The sequence below is a fragment of the Canis lupus genome, chromosome X (genome assembly GCF_011100685.1).
Source record: "Canis lupus familiaris isolate Mischka breed German Shepherd chromosome X, alternate assembly UU_Cfam_GSD_1.0, whole genome shotgun sequence".
Classification (NCBI taxonomy): Eukaryota; Metazoa; Chordata; class Mammalia; order Carnivora; family Canidae; genus Canis; species Canis lupus.
The window spans coordinates 65,136,109-65,152,213 of NC_049260.1; the positions used below are offsets into that span (position 1 = coordinate 65,136,109).

Genomic DNA, 16,105 nt, shown 5'->3' on the forward strand with positions numbered 1-16,105 from the left:
TTAGAACTGACTGTTGGAGCTTGAAAATGTGAAGCTTATACCCCTTAACCTCTCCAGACTCACCTTTCCTACTCTTCCCTGTAAGATATACATATGAATGTTATTTGCCAAGAAAAAACCCTCCGCTTATAAAGATCCCTGTGAAGCTGTTTTCTCCAGGAATTATATCTTAAAGATAATCAGGGGTGGCATTGCCCTTATATGTTATGTATAATGTTAAATAACATAAATTACCTCTTGCTCAGCATAAACCAAAATATCTGAAAATCTATCCCGGCTTTATTACTATATGAATGCTGGGTCTTGAATAAGTCATTTAAGTACTTTTAGCATCAATTTCTTCATTTAGAATATTTAATATGTTGAAGATGGGGTTATCTCTATTCTTCATCCCAGCTCTAAAAAGGTATGACTCTGATGCTATTATATAACCCTACAGAAAAGAGTAGTCTGATGATTATACATTCAGGCTGTTTCCAGATGCAAGTTACTAGTCTGAATATTTACATTAGGGGTTATCAGAATTCACTGACTTAAAGAGCTTTATAGTTGGGAAAGGATAAGATAACTCAGCTTTTACCTATCAATTGTAACATATCCAAGACATCATATATATTCAGCTAAAGGAAAATAACAGAAAGCCAATATTAAGATTTTAAAGAATACCTCAGGTGCTACAAAGTTTGCAGTGTAGCATGGAGTTAAGAGAAGTCCATTTTCTCCTCGAAGTTGTTTTGCAAACCCAAAATCACAGATTCTAATGGAGTCTGCATTGGCTGATTCATCCATATATAAGATATTACTAGGTTTAAGATCACGGTGAACAACCTTAAACACAAAAGAAAAAAATAAATTTCTATAGTGAACTAAACATCTATGAAATAAAACATTTTAAGTTAAAATAACTCCAGGAGAAGGAACTTTCTAAATCATAAAATTTTAAAAATGACACTTTCTCCAACCTTGATAGCCTTGACAGCCTGAAGCATACAGAAGAAATGATCTCTGTCCAATAAATGTCCCAGTTTCCATCCAAGCCATCAATTTTTTAAATCATTTCCACTCTCAGAATATCAAAACTTAATTCTCAGTTCCATTTCTGGAAATAATGGACTAAGACCCTACTCAACACTCTCCGCTCCACAGTAAACAGCTCTAAAATTTGCATACAATTAAAAAATCAACTACCTGAAGGTACTGGAGAATAAAGAGAGGCAGACTGACTCTAATGGGAAGTATGCACTTTGTTGAAGGAAAGAACATAGGGAGCTATAAGTATGTTTCCTATATCTGTGGCTCTTAGCCTAGGGTTAAGTGCAATTCCTATGTCACACAGAGATGGTGAAAACACATATGGGAAAGCCCACAGTCTTTCTGGTTGGGAGGAATGGAAAAGAGATGCTAGGAAACAGTGAATGCTTGGGAGGAAGTCTGTAAGGAATAGAGCTACAACTGACCCTTGAATCACAAATGTATAGAAGAGGCTCAATGTAAATCATACAAAGACAAAAGATACAAAAACCAGAGCTGCTGCTCAAAAAGGAGAGTTTCCAGTGCAAACCCTGACCTGAAAATTATCCACCAAAACAAAACAATCATTGAAGAAAAAATAACAATACAAAAAACTTCCATAATTTAATATTCAAATGTGCAGTATATAATCCGAAATTATCTGATATACAAAGAACTGAGAAAATGGAACAAAGTTTCAAGAAAAGAGAAAATAAAGCAATCTCAACCCCATGATGAACCGCATTGGACCTAACAGACAAGGATTTTAAAATGGTTATTATTACAAGTGATGAAGGTGCTAATTAATGTCATGGTGGTAATCATATTGCAATACATAAATGTACCAAATCAACACGTTATACATCTTAAACTTACATAACGTTGCATGCCAATTATATCTCAATGAAAAGGTATGATTCAAAATTCATAAAACAAATAAATATAAAATAAATATTAAAAATAAAGTGGCTATTATAACTATATTAATGAAGTAAAACACAGCCATGTTTTCAATGCATGAAACTCTCAGAAAAAGGACCCTTGGATGGCTCAGTGGTTGAGCAGCTGCCGTCAGCTCGGGTCCTGATCCCAGGTCTGGGGATTGAGTCCCAAATCGGGCCCCCTTACAGGGAGCCCACTTTTCCTTCTGTCTATGTCTCTGCTTCCCTCTCTGTGTCTCTCATGAATAAATAAATAAAATCTTTAGGAAAAAAAAGAAACTCTCAGAAGAAAAACAAAAACAATTAAAACCAAATGAAATGCTAGAAATGGAAAATATTCTGAATTTCTCTATGTGATGATTTTCCTACTAATATTATCTACTTCATGTATCTTTGATCAGCACTTTACTACACTAAACGTTTTTAAAAGACAAGGACCAAGTCTTACTCATGCTTGAATCTGCAACACTTTTTACAATGCCTGGCATGTAGAAATGCTCAATATGTCATTGGTTTATTTAATTGATGTAAGAATCTGAAGGTTTCTAAAATAATAAAAAATAGTTATTTAACTTTTCTCAAAAATCCTGATCACCCTTTATTTTATAGTGTTGATGAAGACAATCAAGGATTAAACTATAGTAGAATTATTCCTTTAGCACTATGTAGTTTATATTTCAAAATATTGAAAATATTCTCTCTTAAACCACACAATAAGTACTGGCTTATTTTTCTTAATTTTAAGAAGGGCCTCTATTGAATTTTCACTGTGCTAATTCTGAATTGTCCATTTTTTAACTGTTTATACTTAAGTGAGTACATATATACTATTACAACTTATTCAAATTTAAAATTTTAAATTATTTGTGACTGTTTCCTTGTATAGCTGTATATAATAAAATTGACCTTTTTTCATAATTCATTTGCTTTCTTTATGAAGATATTGGAAGCAAAATAACAGGCCTGCTCATCCACCACAAATTTTAATATATTAATATTTCAAATGTTTAGAATCCAAATTTGTTACTGTATTTTGAAGAGGGGTTGGCAAGGTCAAGATATATAGTCCTCTGGACATATTTTCAAAGAAGACATAGATGGCCAACAGGCACATGTAAAGATGTTCAGTATCACTCATCATCAAGAAAATGCAAATCAACACAATGAGGTATCACCTTAAAACTACCAGAATGGTAGTGGTGAGTCCAACATAATGTATAGAGTTGTTGAATCACTGTTGTACACATGAAAATAATGTAACATTGAATGACACCTAAACCCCCCAAAAGATACAGAGTTCTTTTACTGCCAGAAATTTATATATAAGATACAGCATAATTTGAATAATACAACATTTCCCTGGACACTTCTTTTGACTATTTAAGTTTGATTAAGGTTAATAATTTCAAAGTCAAGGTTAGATACAATTAAATTCAAACCATTTTTTTTAAATTAATATGCTTTTAAATCAGGGAAACAGGCAGAGTGAAGAGAATAAAGTATTACCCAATTTCCAATATCTAAACTTTTAATATATTATGAGTTTTATTAGAATATTCTTTATAGAAATATATGTTACAGCATGGCTGGGAACAGCTGAGGCAGCGGCTCAGGCGGCAGCTCCACACAGAGGAGACTACCTGGACCTGGGAACGAGATTCCAGCAGCACAGGCCCCGGAGCACAAGGCACCGGGGACACAGCCCAGGATTCGGCGCTCCCCTTGGGACAAGTGGAGGCCAGGAGGACACACGACAGTGAGGACGCTCCTGCTGCCCCTGCTCCAGGAGCATCCAGTTCCCTGTGAACTGGGAGACTGCGGTAGTTACCGCTGGAGCTGACTCCAGAGCTGGAGAGCTGGCCACAGCCACTGTTGTTCCTCCTCCTGGTGTCACCTTGTGCCTGGGACTGAGTAGGGCCACCAGAGAGCAGGGGCCTCACAGGATAAACAGCTAGCATTGAACTGTACACCTGGCAGAATCATCACAGCAGGCCTCTCCCCCAATAGACCAGCTGGAAGGACAGGGAAGAGCAAGTTCTTGACGAAGCAGCACTGGAAAGCTACAGGGAAAGTGGAGGGACTTACAGTATACAGAATCAGAGGCTACCCCTCTTGTTTTTTGTTTGTTTCTCCCCTTTTTTTCTTCCCTTTTTCCTTCCTTTTTCCAGTAAAACTTGTTTTTAGCCACTCTGCACCAAGCAAAATGAAGAGAAGAAAGAATCCACCCAAAACAATCAGAAACAGTACTATCTCCCACAGAATTACAGAATTTGGATCACAATTCAATGTCAGAAAGCCAATTCAGAAGAACAATTGTAAACCTACTGGTGGCTCTGGACAAAAGCATAAAGGATTCAAGAGACTTCATGACTGCAAAATTTAGATCTAATCAGGTGGAAATTAAAAATTAATTAAATGAAATGCCATCCAAACTGGAGGTCCTAATGATGAGGCTTAAAAAGGTAGAAGATCGAGTGAGTGACATGGAAGCCAGGTTGATGGCAAGGAAGGAAGCTGAGGAAAAAAAGAAAAAAACAATTAAAAGGTCATGAGGAAAGGTTAAGGGAAGTAAAGACAGCCTCAGAAGGAAAACTCTAATTGGGGTTCCAAAGGGTGCCAAAAGGGACAGAGGGCCAGAAAGTGTATTTGAACGAATTATAGCTAAGAACTTCCCTAACTTGGGAAGGGGAACAGGCATTCAGATCCAGGAGATAGAGAGATCCCCCCTAAAATCAATAAAAACCGCTCAACACCCTGATATTTCATAGTGAAACTTGCAAATTCCAAAGAAAAAGAGAAGATCCTTAAAGCAGCAAGAGACAAGAGATCCCTAAAATTTATGGGAAGAAGTATTAGGTTAACAGCAGACCTCTCCACGGAGACCTGGCAGACCAAAAAGGGCTGGCAGGATATATTCAAGGTCCTAAATGAAAAAAACATGCAGCCAAGAATACTCTATCCAGCAAGGCTCTCATTCAGAATACAAGGAGAGATAAAGAGCTTCCAAGATAGGCAGAAACTGAAAAAATATGTGACCACCAAACGAGCTCTGCAATAAATATTAGGGGGAAGTCTGTAAAAGAAAGAGGAAGTCCAAGGACACAACCACAAAAACAGGGACTCAATGGGTATCACGATGACACTAAATTCATATCTTTCAATAGTAACTCTGAATGTAAATGGGCTTAATGACCCCATCAAAAGGGGCAGGGTTTCAGACTGGATAAAAAAGCAAGACCCATTTATTTGCTGTCTACAAGAGACTCATTTTAGATGTAAGGACACCTACAGCCTGAAAATAAAAGGTTGGGTAACTATTTACCATTCAAATGGTCCTCAAAAGAAAGCAGGGGTAGTCATCCTTATATCCGATAATTTAAACTTTATCCCAAAGACTGTAGTAAGAGATGAAGAGGGACACTATATCATACTTAAAGGATCTATCCAACAAGAGGACCTAACAATAATCAATATTTATGCGAGCTGTCAAGTAAATCAATCAATTAATAACCAAAGTTAAAACACACTTAGATAATAATACACTTATACTAGGAGACTTGAACACAGCGCTTTCTGCAATGGACAGATCTTCTAAGTACAACATCTCCAAAGAAACCAGAGCTTTAAAGGATACACTGGACCAGATAGATTTCACACATATTTATAGAACTTTATATCCCAACGCAACTGAATACACATTCTTCTCAAGTGCACATGGAACTTTCTCCAGAATAGACCACAATAGACCTGCTTCACAAAGCAGGTCTTAACTGATACCAAAAGACTGGGATTGTCCCCTGCATATTTTCAGACTGTAATGCTTTGAAACTAGAACTAAATCAAAAGAAGAAATTTGCAAGGTTTTTAAACATGTGGAGGTTAAAGACCGTCCTGCTAAAAGGTGAAAGGGTCAACCAAGAAATTTGAGAAGAATTAAAAAGATTCATGAAACTAATAAGAATGAAGATATAACCGTTCAAAATATTTGGGATACAGCAAAAACAGTCCTGAGGGGGAAATACATCGCAATACAAGCATCCATCCAAAAACTGGAAAGAACTCAAATACAAAAGATAAAACTTGCACCTAAGGGAGCTAGAGAAAAAAACAGCAAATAGATCCTAAAGCCAGCAGAAGAAGAGCATTAATAAAGATTCGAGCAAAACAAAATGAAATAGAGACCAGAAGAACTGTGGAACAGATTAACAAAACCAGGAGTTGGTTCTTTAAAAGAATTAATAAGATAGATAAACCTTTAGCCAACCTTATTAAAACCAAAAGTGAAAAGACTCAAATTAATAAAATCACAAATGAAAAAGGAGAGATCACCATGAATACCAAGGAAATACATACGATTTTAAAAACATATTATGAAAAAAAAATAAATAAATAAAAAATAAAAAAATAATAAAAAAAACATATTATGAGCAGGTATATGCCACTAAATTAGTGGAAATGGGTGCATTTCTGGAAAACCACAAATTATGAAAAATGGAACTGGAAGAAATAGAAAACCTGAACAGGCCAATAACCAGGGAGGAAATTGAAGCAGTCATCTAAAACCTCCCAAGACACAAAAGTCCAAGGCCAGATGGCTTCCCGGGGGAATTCTATCAAACATTTAAAGAAGAAACAATACCTATTATAGTAAAGCTGTTCCAAAAGGTAGAAAGAGATGGAATACTTCCAACTCATTCTATGAGGCCAGCATCACCCTAATTCCAAAACCAAACAAAGACCCCACCAGAAAGGAGAATTATAGACCAATATCACTGATGAACACAGATGCAATAATTCTCAACAAGATACTAGCCTATGGGATCCAACAATTCATTATGAAGATGATTCACTATGACCAAGTGGGATTTATCCCCGGGATGCAAGGCTGGTTCAACACTCGTAAAGCAATCAATGTGATTCATCATATCAGCAAGAGAAAAAACAAGAACCAAATGATCCTCTCAATAGATGCAGAGAAAGCATTTGACAAAATACAGCATCCATTCCTGATCAACACTCTTCAGAGTGTAGGGATAGAGGGAACATTTCTCAGCATCCAAAAAGCCATCTATGAAAAGCCCACAGCAAATATCATTCTCAATGGGGAAAACCTGACAGCCTCTCCCCTCAGATCAGAAACAAGACAGGGATGTCCACTCTCACCACTGCTATTCAACATAGTACTAGAAGTGCTCACCTCAGCAATCAAGGAAGAAAAAGAAATAAAAGATATGCAAATTGGCAAAGATGAAGTCAAACTCTCTCTCTTCGCAGATGACATGATACTCTACATAGAGAACCCAAAAGACTCCACCCCAAGATTGCTAGAACTCATACAGCAATTTGGTAGCGTGGCAGGATACAAAATCAATGCCCAGAAGTCAGTGGGCATTTCTATACACTAACAATGAGACTGAAGATAGAGAAATTAAGGAGTTAATCCCATTGACAATTGCACCCAAAAGCATAAGATACCTAGGAATAAACCTAACCAAAGAGGTAAAGGATCTATACCCTAAAAACTAGAGAACACTTCTGAAAGAAGTTGAGGAAAACACAAAGAGATGGAAAAATATTCCATGCTCATGTATTGACAGAATTAATATTGTGAGAATGTCAATGTTACCCAGGGGAATTTACCCATTTAATGCAATCCCTATAAAATACCATGGACTTTCTTCAGAGAGTTGGAACAAATCATCTTAAGATTTGTGTGGAATCAGAAAAGGCCCCGAATAGCCATGGGGATATTAAAAAAGAAAAACGAGCTGGGGGCATCACAATGCCAGATTTCAGGTTGTACTACAAAGCTGTGGTCATCAAGACAGTGTGGTACTGGCACAAAAACAGAAACATAGGTCAATGGAACAGAATAGAGAATCCAGAAGTGGACCCTCAAGTTTATGGTCAACTAATATTCGATAAAGGAGGAAAGACTATCCACTGCAAAAAAGACAGTCTCTTCAATAAATGGTGCTGGGAAAATTGGACATCCACATGCAGAAGAATGAAACTAGACCACTCTCTTGCACCATACACAAAGAGCAACTCAAAATGGATGAAAGATCTAAATGTGAGACAAGATTCCATTAAAATCCTAGAGGAGAACACAGGCAACACTCTTTTTGAACTTGGCCACAGCAACTTCTTGCAAGATACATCCACGAAGGCAAGAGAAACAAAACCAAAAATGAACTATTGGGACTTCATCAAGATCAAAAGCTTCTGCACAGCCAAAGAAACAGTCAGCAAAACTAAAAGACAACCTACAGGATGGGAGAAGATATTTGCAAATGACCTATCAGATAAAGGGCTAGTATCCAGGATCTATAAACAATCCAATCATGAAATGGGCAATGGACATGGACAGTAATTTCACAGAGGAAGCCATAGACATGGCCAACAAGCACATGAGAAAATGCTCCACATCACTGTCCATCAGGGAAATACAAATCAAAGCCACAATGAGATACTACCTCACACCAGTGAGAATGGGGAAAATTAACAAGACAGGAAACAACAAATGTTGGAGAGGATGTGGAGAAAGGGGAACCCTCTTGCACTGTTGGTGGGAACGTGAACTGGTGTATTCTGGAAAACTCTGTGGATGTTCCTCAGAGAATTAAAAATAGATCTGCCCTATTACCCAGCAATTGCACTGCTGGAGATTTACCCCAAAGAGAGAGATACAGTGAAATGCTGGAATACCTGCTCCCCGATGTTGTAGCAGCAATGTCCACAATAGCCAAACTATGGAAGGAGCCTTGGTGTCCATCAAAAATGAATGGATAAGGAAGATGTGGTCTATGTATACAATGCAATATTACTCAGCCATTAGAAATGACAAATACCCACCATTTGCTTTGACGTGGATTGAACTGGAGGGTGTTATGCTGAGTGAAATAAGTCAATCGAAAAAGGACAAATATTATATCATCTCATTCACTTGGGAAATATAAAAATTAGTGAAAAGGAATAAAGGAGAAAGGAGAGAGAATGAGTGAAAATGTCAATGAGGATGACAAAACAGGAGAGACACCTAACTCTGGCAAATGAACAAGGGGTAGTGGAAAGGGAGGTGGGCGGGGGGTTGGGGTGACTGGGAAGGCACTGAGGAGGGCGCTTGGTGGGATGAGCACTGGGTGTTATGCTATATGTTGGCAAATTGAACTCCAATAATAAAATTTAAAAAATATATTTACAGGAAACAGTTCATTTGTTCAAAAACTCATTTTGTGTGGCATCTCCTAGATATAATTTTATGAAGATTTATAAGTCCCAAAATTGAAGAGGAGAATATAACTACAACTTACTCCTTGACAATGAAGATAGTCAATTGTCTTAGTTATTACAATCAGTACATCACTAGCTTCTTGTTCTGAGAAACATTTTTTTTTGAGAATACGGTCAAGTAGTTCTCCTCCTTTCATCAAGTCCGTAACAACGTAAACATATCTACCATCATCATAAACCTAAAAAAAATTAATATTATTATAAATATGAAATTTTGAAATTATATTTACTTTCCTTTTCTAGTGAACCTCTATTGTTATTAAAGGACATCATCCCGTTACTGTTAATATAGTATAGTCTACACTGAAGATTAAAATGGCTAAATAACTTTCTACACTGTCTTGAAACCATGTTAAACATATCATTGCATTAACTTTTGAAGTTGTGCATTATGCTTCATCAACTGATATAAATGGAACAACAGATCTCTGCGTCTGTCAAATGGCATCTATCCTCTATTTGACTATATTATAGCCACTTCTCTACCAATAACCATCTTCCTTCTGGCAGTAAATACATCATTTTTAAATATCATCCTCACAGTCCATTATCTAATATGGTGTCTTAAATATTTGTCAAATTCAAATACTATGTTAAGGAGAATAAATAAGAAAACTACGTGTACCATTTCATTCAGTGCATGTGAGATATCTGTGTATACAGATATGTGTGCATATATGTGTGTGTGTGTTTATAACAAAATACTGCTTACAAATTACTAATCAAAATGCATAATACTGTTTCACTCAAGGAGCAATCCACAATGCTATAGCCATTTGCTATATAATCAAGAAAGTAAAATATTTTAGAATTTGGCAATTCTAATTCTCCTATATCTTCTATATTTAAGCTACTACAGGATAATAAATGGTGCTGTTTATAATGTTGATTAGTTGACCAGCCAGAATATATTCAAGCCGTCAAGACACTGTCATTTACCAACCATCATGTTCCCTTTTGATCTTGTAAAAGAAGGGTAGGAGTACAGAATCACAGGGGAAAAAAAGAAGTGAAGTGGCAAATTTAAGAGTTTTGAGGTTTTATAGTATAAAAGTAGAATATACCATAAAAATGAATAATTTCAAAAAGAAAAAGTGTCAAAACTTCATTAGCTTAGCTGATACATAGATTTTAAATACTTACATCCTTTAAAGTAATAATGTTGGGGTGTTGTCCATAGCGCATCAAAATTTCAATTTCTTCTGAGGGGTCTCTCTTACTTTTGTCAATGATCTAAGAAATAAGTTAAGAAAATTCTCAGAGAAAACCAAATTATTGTCTTTGTCTAAAAATGAATGAAATATAGTCAATATAATTATATTTTAAGCAAACACTTAAAACTCAAGACTGATGCTTATTTCACATTATTTTAACATTTAAAAATTTCCTATAACAGAAACTTAAAAAAAAACAGAACACTAAAAAAACCCAGAACACTTTCCTTAAAATTATATTCCACTTAACTGAAGCTATGCCAACTGATAATGTAATCCAAATTTAACAGTAATTATCATAATTACACAATCTTATACTATATTAAAATAAAGCTATCTAAAACAAGACTATTATGAAATATACCATTCCTCCAAAATAAATTCAAATGACAATATTAAGTCTTAAGACTCTTCCCCCATCTTGATGAGCACTGGGGGATATATGTAAGTGATGAATCACTAAATTCTACACCTGAAACTAATTTTACCATATATGTTAACTGACTGGAATTTAGATACTTGAGAAAAATCTCTTCCTCTCTCATCTTTGCTATCTCCACTTGCTCCATTGAAAAATGTTTGTCAGTTAACCTTTAATTTAACTTATATATATAAAAACAAACAAACAAGTTAGGCTCAGAGATAATACCTTCACTGCAAATTCCATGTTGGTAGCTGTATGTATGCATCGCTTGCAAACAGAATAGGAGCCAACACCAATATCCTCTTTTAATTCATATACTTCAGCAAATTGTGCAGCATTTCCATTTATCTATTTTTTAAGGTAAAATATTAAGGAGAATGAAATATTTTCACAGTTTTTATCTTCTCTCCTAAATATGCATCAGCCTGAAATCTTTTAAAAAATCATTATAGAGAGAGGTTTTATCAGTATTTGCAAATTGTTTAAGGAGATTCTGAGCTGATCCTAAATGTTAGGTTTTTTAGATCCCCAAAGCCAAAACAACAAACCAACTAGCTTAAACACTGTTATTCCATTATTTTTGTCAGAAGACACTACATAAATTTAATTAAAGGATACTACTAATGTATTTTTCTCAAATCATAGAGACATATTTAAATCATATTATATACAGAGATAAATTAAGAAGTTAAAAATCACCTAAATTCGTGTAAATCCATTAGCAATAACTGAAAAACATAGTTATCCCTATATTGAATTATCTGATTAAGTGGAATTTACCTGAACAATTGGTAACACATTTGCACTTGTGACAGGAGTGATTTTATATTCCTCTGCAATAGACGTTGCAACAAAGCTGAATCCTTTGAAGAGTTGATGAGCGTTAGCACTAGCTGGCAAACCAGGAGAATCTAATGTCCAAATAATTATATTCAATTAGAACTACACAGAATTCTGATATTAAATGTTAGCATTTCTTTAAGTATAAAAGAAACCATTAAATGTTTCCATCAGACATAGTATATCATGTGTTTCATTTATTGCATATTTATCTGTCTCCCCACACTAGTATGCAAGCACCATGGATTACAATTTTTGCCCATTCTGTTTACTGCTGCATTTTCACTGCTTAATAGGTTCAATATTTGTTGGTATTCAATAATTGTTAAATGAATATATGAAGTAGATGCTACTATAAGTAGACCTCATTAAATTATAAATTTTAAGTCACTGATATAGGCAGCCCTGGTGGCTTAGCGGTTTAGCGCCACCTTCAGCCCAGGGCGTGATCCTGGAGACCCGGGATGGAGTCCCACTTCAGGCTCCCTGCATGGAGCCTGCTTCTCCCTCTGCCTCTCTGCCTCTCTCTCTCTCTCTCTCTCTCTTTCATAAATAAATAAAATCTTAAAAGAAAGAATCACTGATATATCTCATCTTACCTCCTACCCCTTACCCTATAAAGTATTAGCATGTCAAAGGACTTTTTAAAACAGGAAAGATTTTTACCCTTTGCTCTAGCCCTTGCTTCCCTGATAAATATTTCCTATTTAAATCCTCTGCTTGAATGATGCCCAAGCAATGCTGTATATAAGATCCACACTTTCATATAGAACAAATCAACCCTCTGCAAACTTAAAATTCATTTAGTTTTTATCTAAGAAGCTAGTTTACTTTTAAGATTTTATTTATTCATGAGAGACACACAGAGAGGCAGAGACATAGGCAGAGGGAGAAGCAGACTCCCCAAGGGGAGCCCTATACTGGACTGGATCCTGGGACTCCAGGATCACACTCTGAGCCCAAAGCAGATGCTCAACCACTGAGCCACCCAGGTGTACCCCCCTAGTTTATTTTTAAACATTTAATTGAACTAAAAGGTCTGATGTTACATATAAACATGCATTACCTTTAGGTGTTTTTGCAGTAAACTCAGGATCAAAACAAAAAGTATCATCTGGTTTTCCAGAAGCAGGTTTGAAAGGAGGTTGAACTTCTCTTCTATATAATCTCTAGAAAAAATATCAACAAGATAATACAAAATCATATTAACACTTTAAAATTATTGTATTTTTTTAAAGGAAAGCAGAAGATAAAATTCATAGTCCTTAACAGAAGACTCACAATTTAATAACTAAAATTTTAAAAGGCTTCAGATACCTGTTAACCAAATTCTAAAAATTTGAGAAATAATGTGCCCAAATGAGACCAAGAAACAACAATGGTGCCAAAAGTTGCATTCACAATGAAGGATGTTCAGTTTTGAATATCAAAAACTGACTTGAATTTTCACAGATAAAATAACCATGTAGAATATATCACAATGCAACCATAAACAAATACTAATAACATTCAAGAATTTCAAAACTAATAGATTATCTTCAAGAAGTATATATTTCACCTAAAATATTTTTTTACATAAAAACATGCCTAAAAAACACTATTTAGGGCTCTTACTCTATAACAAAAATATAATTTGTCAATAATTTAACTTCCTAAAATTTATTTTTGAAAGACTCTTAAAACATTTTATAATACATGAAAATCTACTCCTCTCTTTTAAAATCGGCTTTTCTAAAGGTCACAGTCCCATAGTGGGGGTAAATTAATAGAGAATTACTTTGGTTTTCATTGATTTAATATATAAACATTCCATTCTTTTGTTATTTAATTTAAGAGAAATTAACATAAACTATTTAGATATAAGAATGATGGAAACAAAGACTTTGCCCTTTGTCTAGTTAAGGAGAAAGGATGAGTAAACAAGTATTAGAAAAAAAAATGACAAGAGGATACAAGGACACCAAAAAAGGGATGCAAACACATATGACATAGGGCAGACTCCTTTTTTTTTAAGGATTTATTTATTTGCTCATGAGAGAGAGAGAGAGAGAGAGAGAGAGGGAGAGAGAGACAGGCAGAAGGAGAAGCAGGCTCCATGCAGGAAGCCTAATGTGGGACTCGATCCCAGGTCTCCAGGACCATGCCCTGGGCTGAAGGCAGGTGCCAAACCGCTGTGCCACCCAGGGATTCCCCCTTTTAGAGTATTAATATTGATGGCTTATGTTATGCAGTTTACAACTATAAAAAATAATTTTTCCAACTATTTAAATTCCAGCTAGTTAACATATAGTGCAATATTAGTTTTAGGTGTAGAATTTAGTGACTCATCATTTATATACGACACCTGATGCTCATCCTAACAAGTGCCCTGCTTAATACCCGTCACCTGTTTAACCCCCCACCCCCCGCACACCTCCCCTCCAGCAACCCTCAGTTTGTTCTCTATAGTTAAGAGTCTATTTCTTGTTTTGCCTCTTTCCCCCAACCATGTTCATTTGTGTTGTTTTTTTTAAATTCCACATATGAGTGAAATCATATGGTATCTTTTTCTAACTTATTTTGCTGAGCATAATACATTCTAGTTGCATCCATGTAGTTGCAAATGGCAAGATTTCATTCCTTTTGATGACTAATATTCTATTTTATATATACATATATAAAAGTAACAAATAAAGAAATACACCCCTGGTACCCCATTACATATATATATATATATATATATATATATATATATATATATAGTAATATATACATATATACCCCACTTCGTCATCCATTCATTAGTTGATAGACATTTGGGCTGTTTCCATATTTTGGCTACTGTTGATAATGCTGCTATAAAAATTACGGTGCATGGATCCCTTCAAATCAGTATTTTTGTATCCTTTGGGTAAATATTTAGTGGTACAATTGCTAAGTCATAGGGTAGTTCTATTTATTACTTTTTGAGGAACCTCCATACTGTTTCCAGAGTGGCTCCACTAGTTTGCATTCCCACCAACAATTTAAGAAGGTTCCCCTTTCTCTACATCCTTGCCAACACCTGTTGTTTCCTGTGTTGTTGATTTTAGCCATTCTGAACTAGTGTAAAGTGATATTTCACTGAGTGATGTTGAGCATCTTTTTCTGTATCTGCTGGCCATCTGGATGTCTTTGGAAAAATGTCAACTCATGTCTTCTGTCCAGATTTTGGATTATTCATTTTTTTGGGTATTGATTTTTATATGTTTTTTTAATATATTTTAGATACTAACACTTTATCAGTTATGTTATCTGCAAATATCTTCCCCATTCCTTAGATTGCCTTTTAGTTTTGTTGATTGTTTGCTGTACAGAAGCTATTTATCAGTTAAGTGTGGTTACTCTCCTCTTTGAATTAGAATTCATTTAAGAATTTGCCTTATCATTCACCCCCTTACCCCTTTCTATTTCTTCTCCACATTCCCCAATTGAGAATAGGGGAGAACAGTAACCATACTTAATAGATAAAACATATGGGTAATAGAAATTTACTAAATATCATCCACACACATTTGGTTCAAGGTAATTGCCATGACATCTATATCTCTAAATAAAAATCTCACACCAAAAACAAAATAATAGGATTAAGTTTATCAACAAAGTCCTAATATGACCATTTTATTCTTCATTGTTAATTCATATTAGTCACTCAGTAACAGAGTTTCTACTGAACTTACATTCCAGTCAACATTTGCAAAAAAAAGATGTCTTTTGATTTCCTCAACTCCTTCTGAACCTATAAAAAAATAAATAATTTTTTACTACTATAATACTTTTAATGTTTCTACCTGGCTTCTCTGCTGTTATCTCAAGAATATACACATATCATAGATTCCTTGCAGTGAAAATTTTATGATTTTTATCTGATATTTTATTGTGATTTTTTAAATTTAATACAGTAAAATATATCTGATGTACACATTGAAGCACATAAACTATCATGAAATACTGAAATGCCTTCCAAATTGAATCAAAATAATATTTAACATAATCAAAATTGAAGTATAGTTTCTTTTCTTCACAATTCAACTTACAGCTGTATCTCAATGCCAAATTAAAAAGTTCAACAGAATAGACATTGAAATTTAAACACAAGTACATAAATAATAGGATCACAGCTGGATCCAGGGAAAGGCTACCAGAAACTGGGCAAATAACAAGAGGCTATGGACATATTTAACTCGAAGAGTACTGGAAGGTACAAAATAACTATCTTCAAATATCAAAAGGATTACCTATATAAGGGATAATTCTGTGAATTATTTTTAAAAAGGCAAACCACATAATATACAAAATGATATTAAACAGTAGTTTTGAATAAGTAGACTACTCCATTTTTAAATTATGGCCATAAGAGAGTT

The 16,105-nt window shown here is 34.9% G+C and overlaps 1 protein-coding gene across 4 annotated transcripts in view; it reads right to left on the reverse strand.

Moving 5' to 3' along the window:
- RPS6KA6 (ribosomal protein S6 kinase A6) overlaps nucleotides 1-16,105 on the reverse strand; it is a 195,533-nt gene that overhangs the window by 36,393 nt on the left and 143,035 nt on the right. For 3 of the 4 annotated variants that reach the window (XM_038587788.1, XM_038587789.1, XM_038587791.1), the window contains 7 exons: nucleotides 15,422-15,480; nucleotides 12,790-12,892; nucleotides 11,664-11,794; nucleotides 11,109-11,231; nucleotides 10,389-10,478; nucleotides 9,266-9,424; nucleotides 667-828 (listed from right to left, as the gene is read on the reverse strand). In XM_038587788.1, the coding sequence (XP_038443716.1) occupies nucleotides 667-828; nucleotides 9,266-9,424; nucleotides 10,389-10,478; nucleotides 11,109-11,231; nucleotides 11,664-11,794; nucleotides 12,790-12,892; nucleotides 15,422-15,480 (827 nt within the window). The remainder of the gene's footprint in view (nucleotides 1-666; nucleotides 829-9,265; nucleotides 9,425-10,388; nucleotides 10,479-11,108; nucleotides 11,232-11,663; nucleotides 11,795-12,789; nucleotides 12,893-15,421; nucleotides 15,481-16,105) is intronic. The other variant, XM_038587790.1, reaches the window with a different exon arrangement.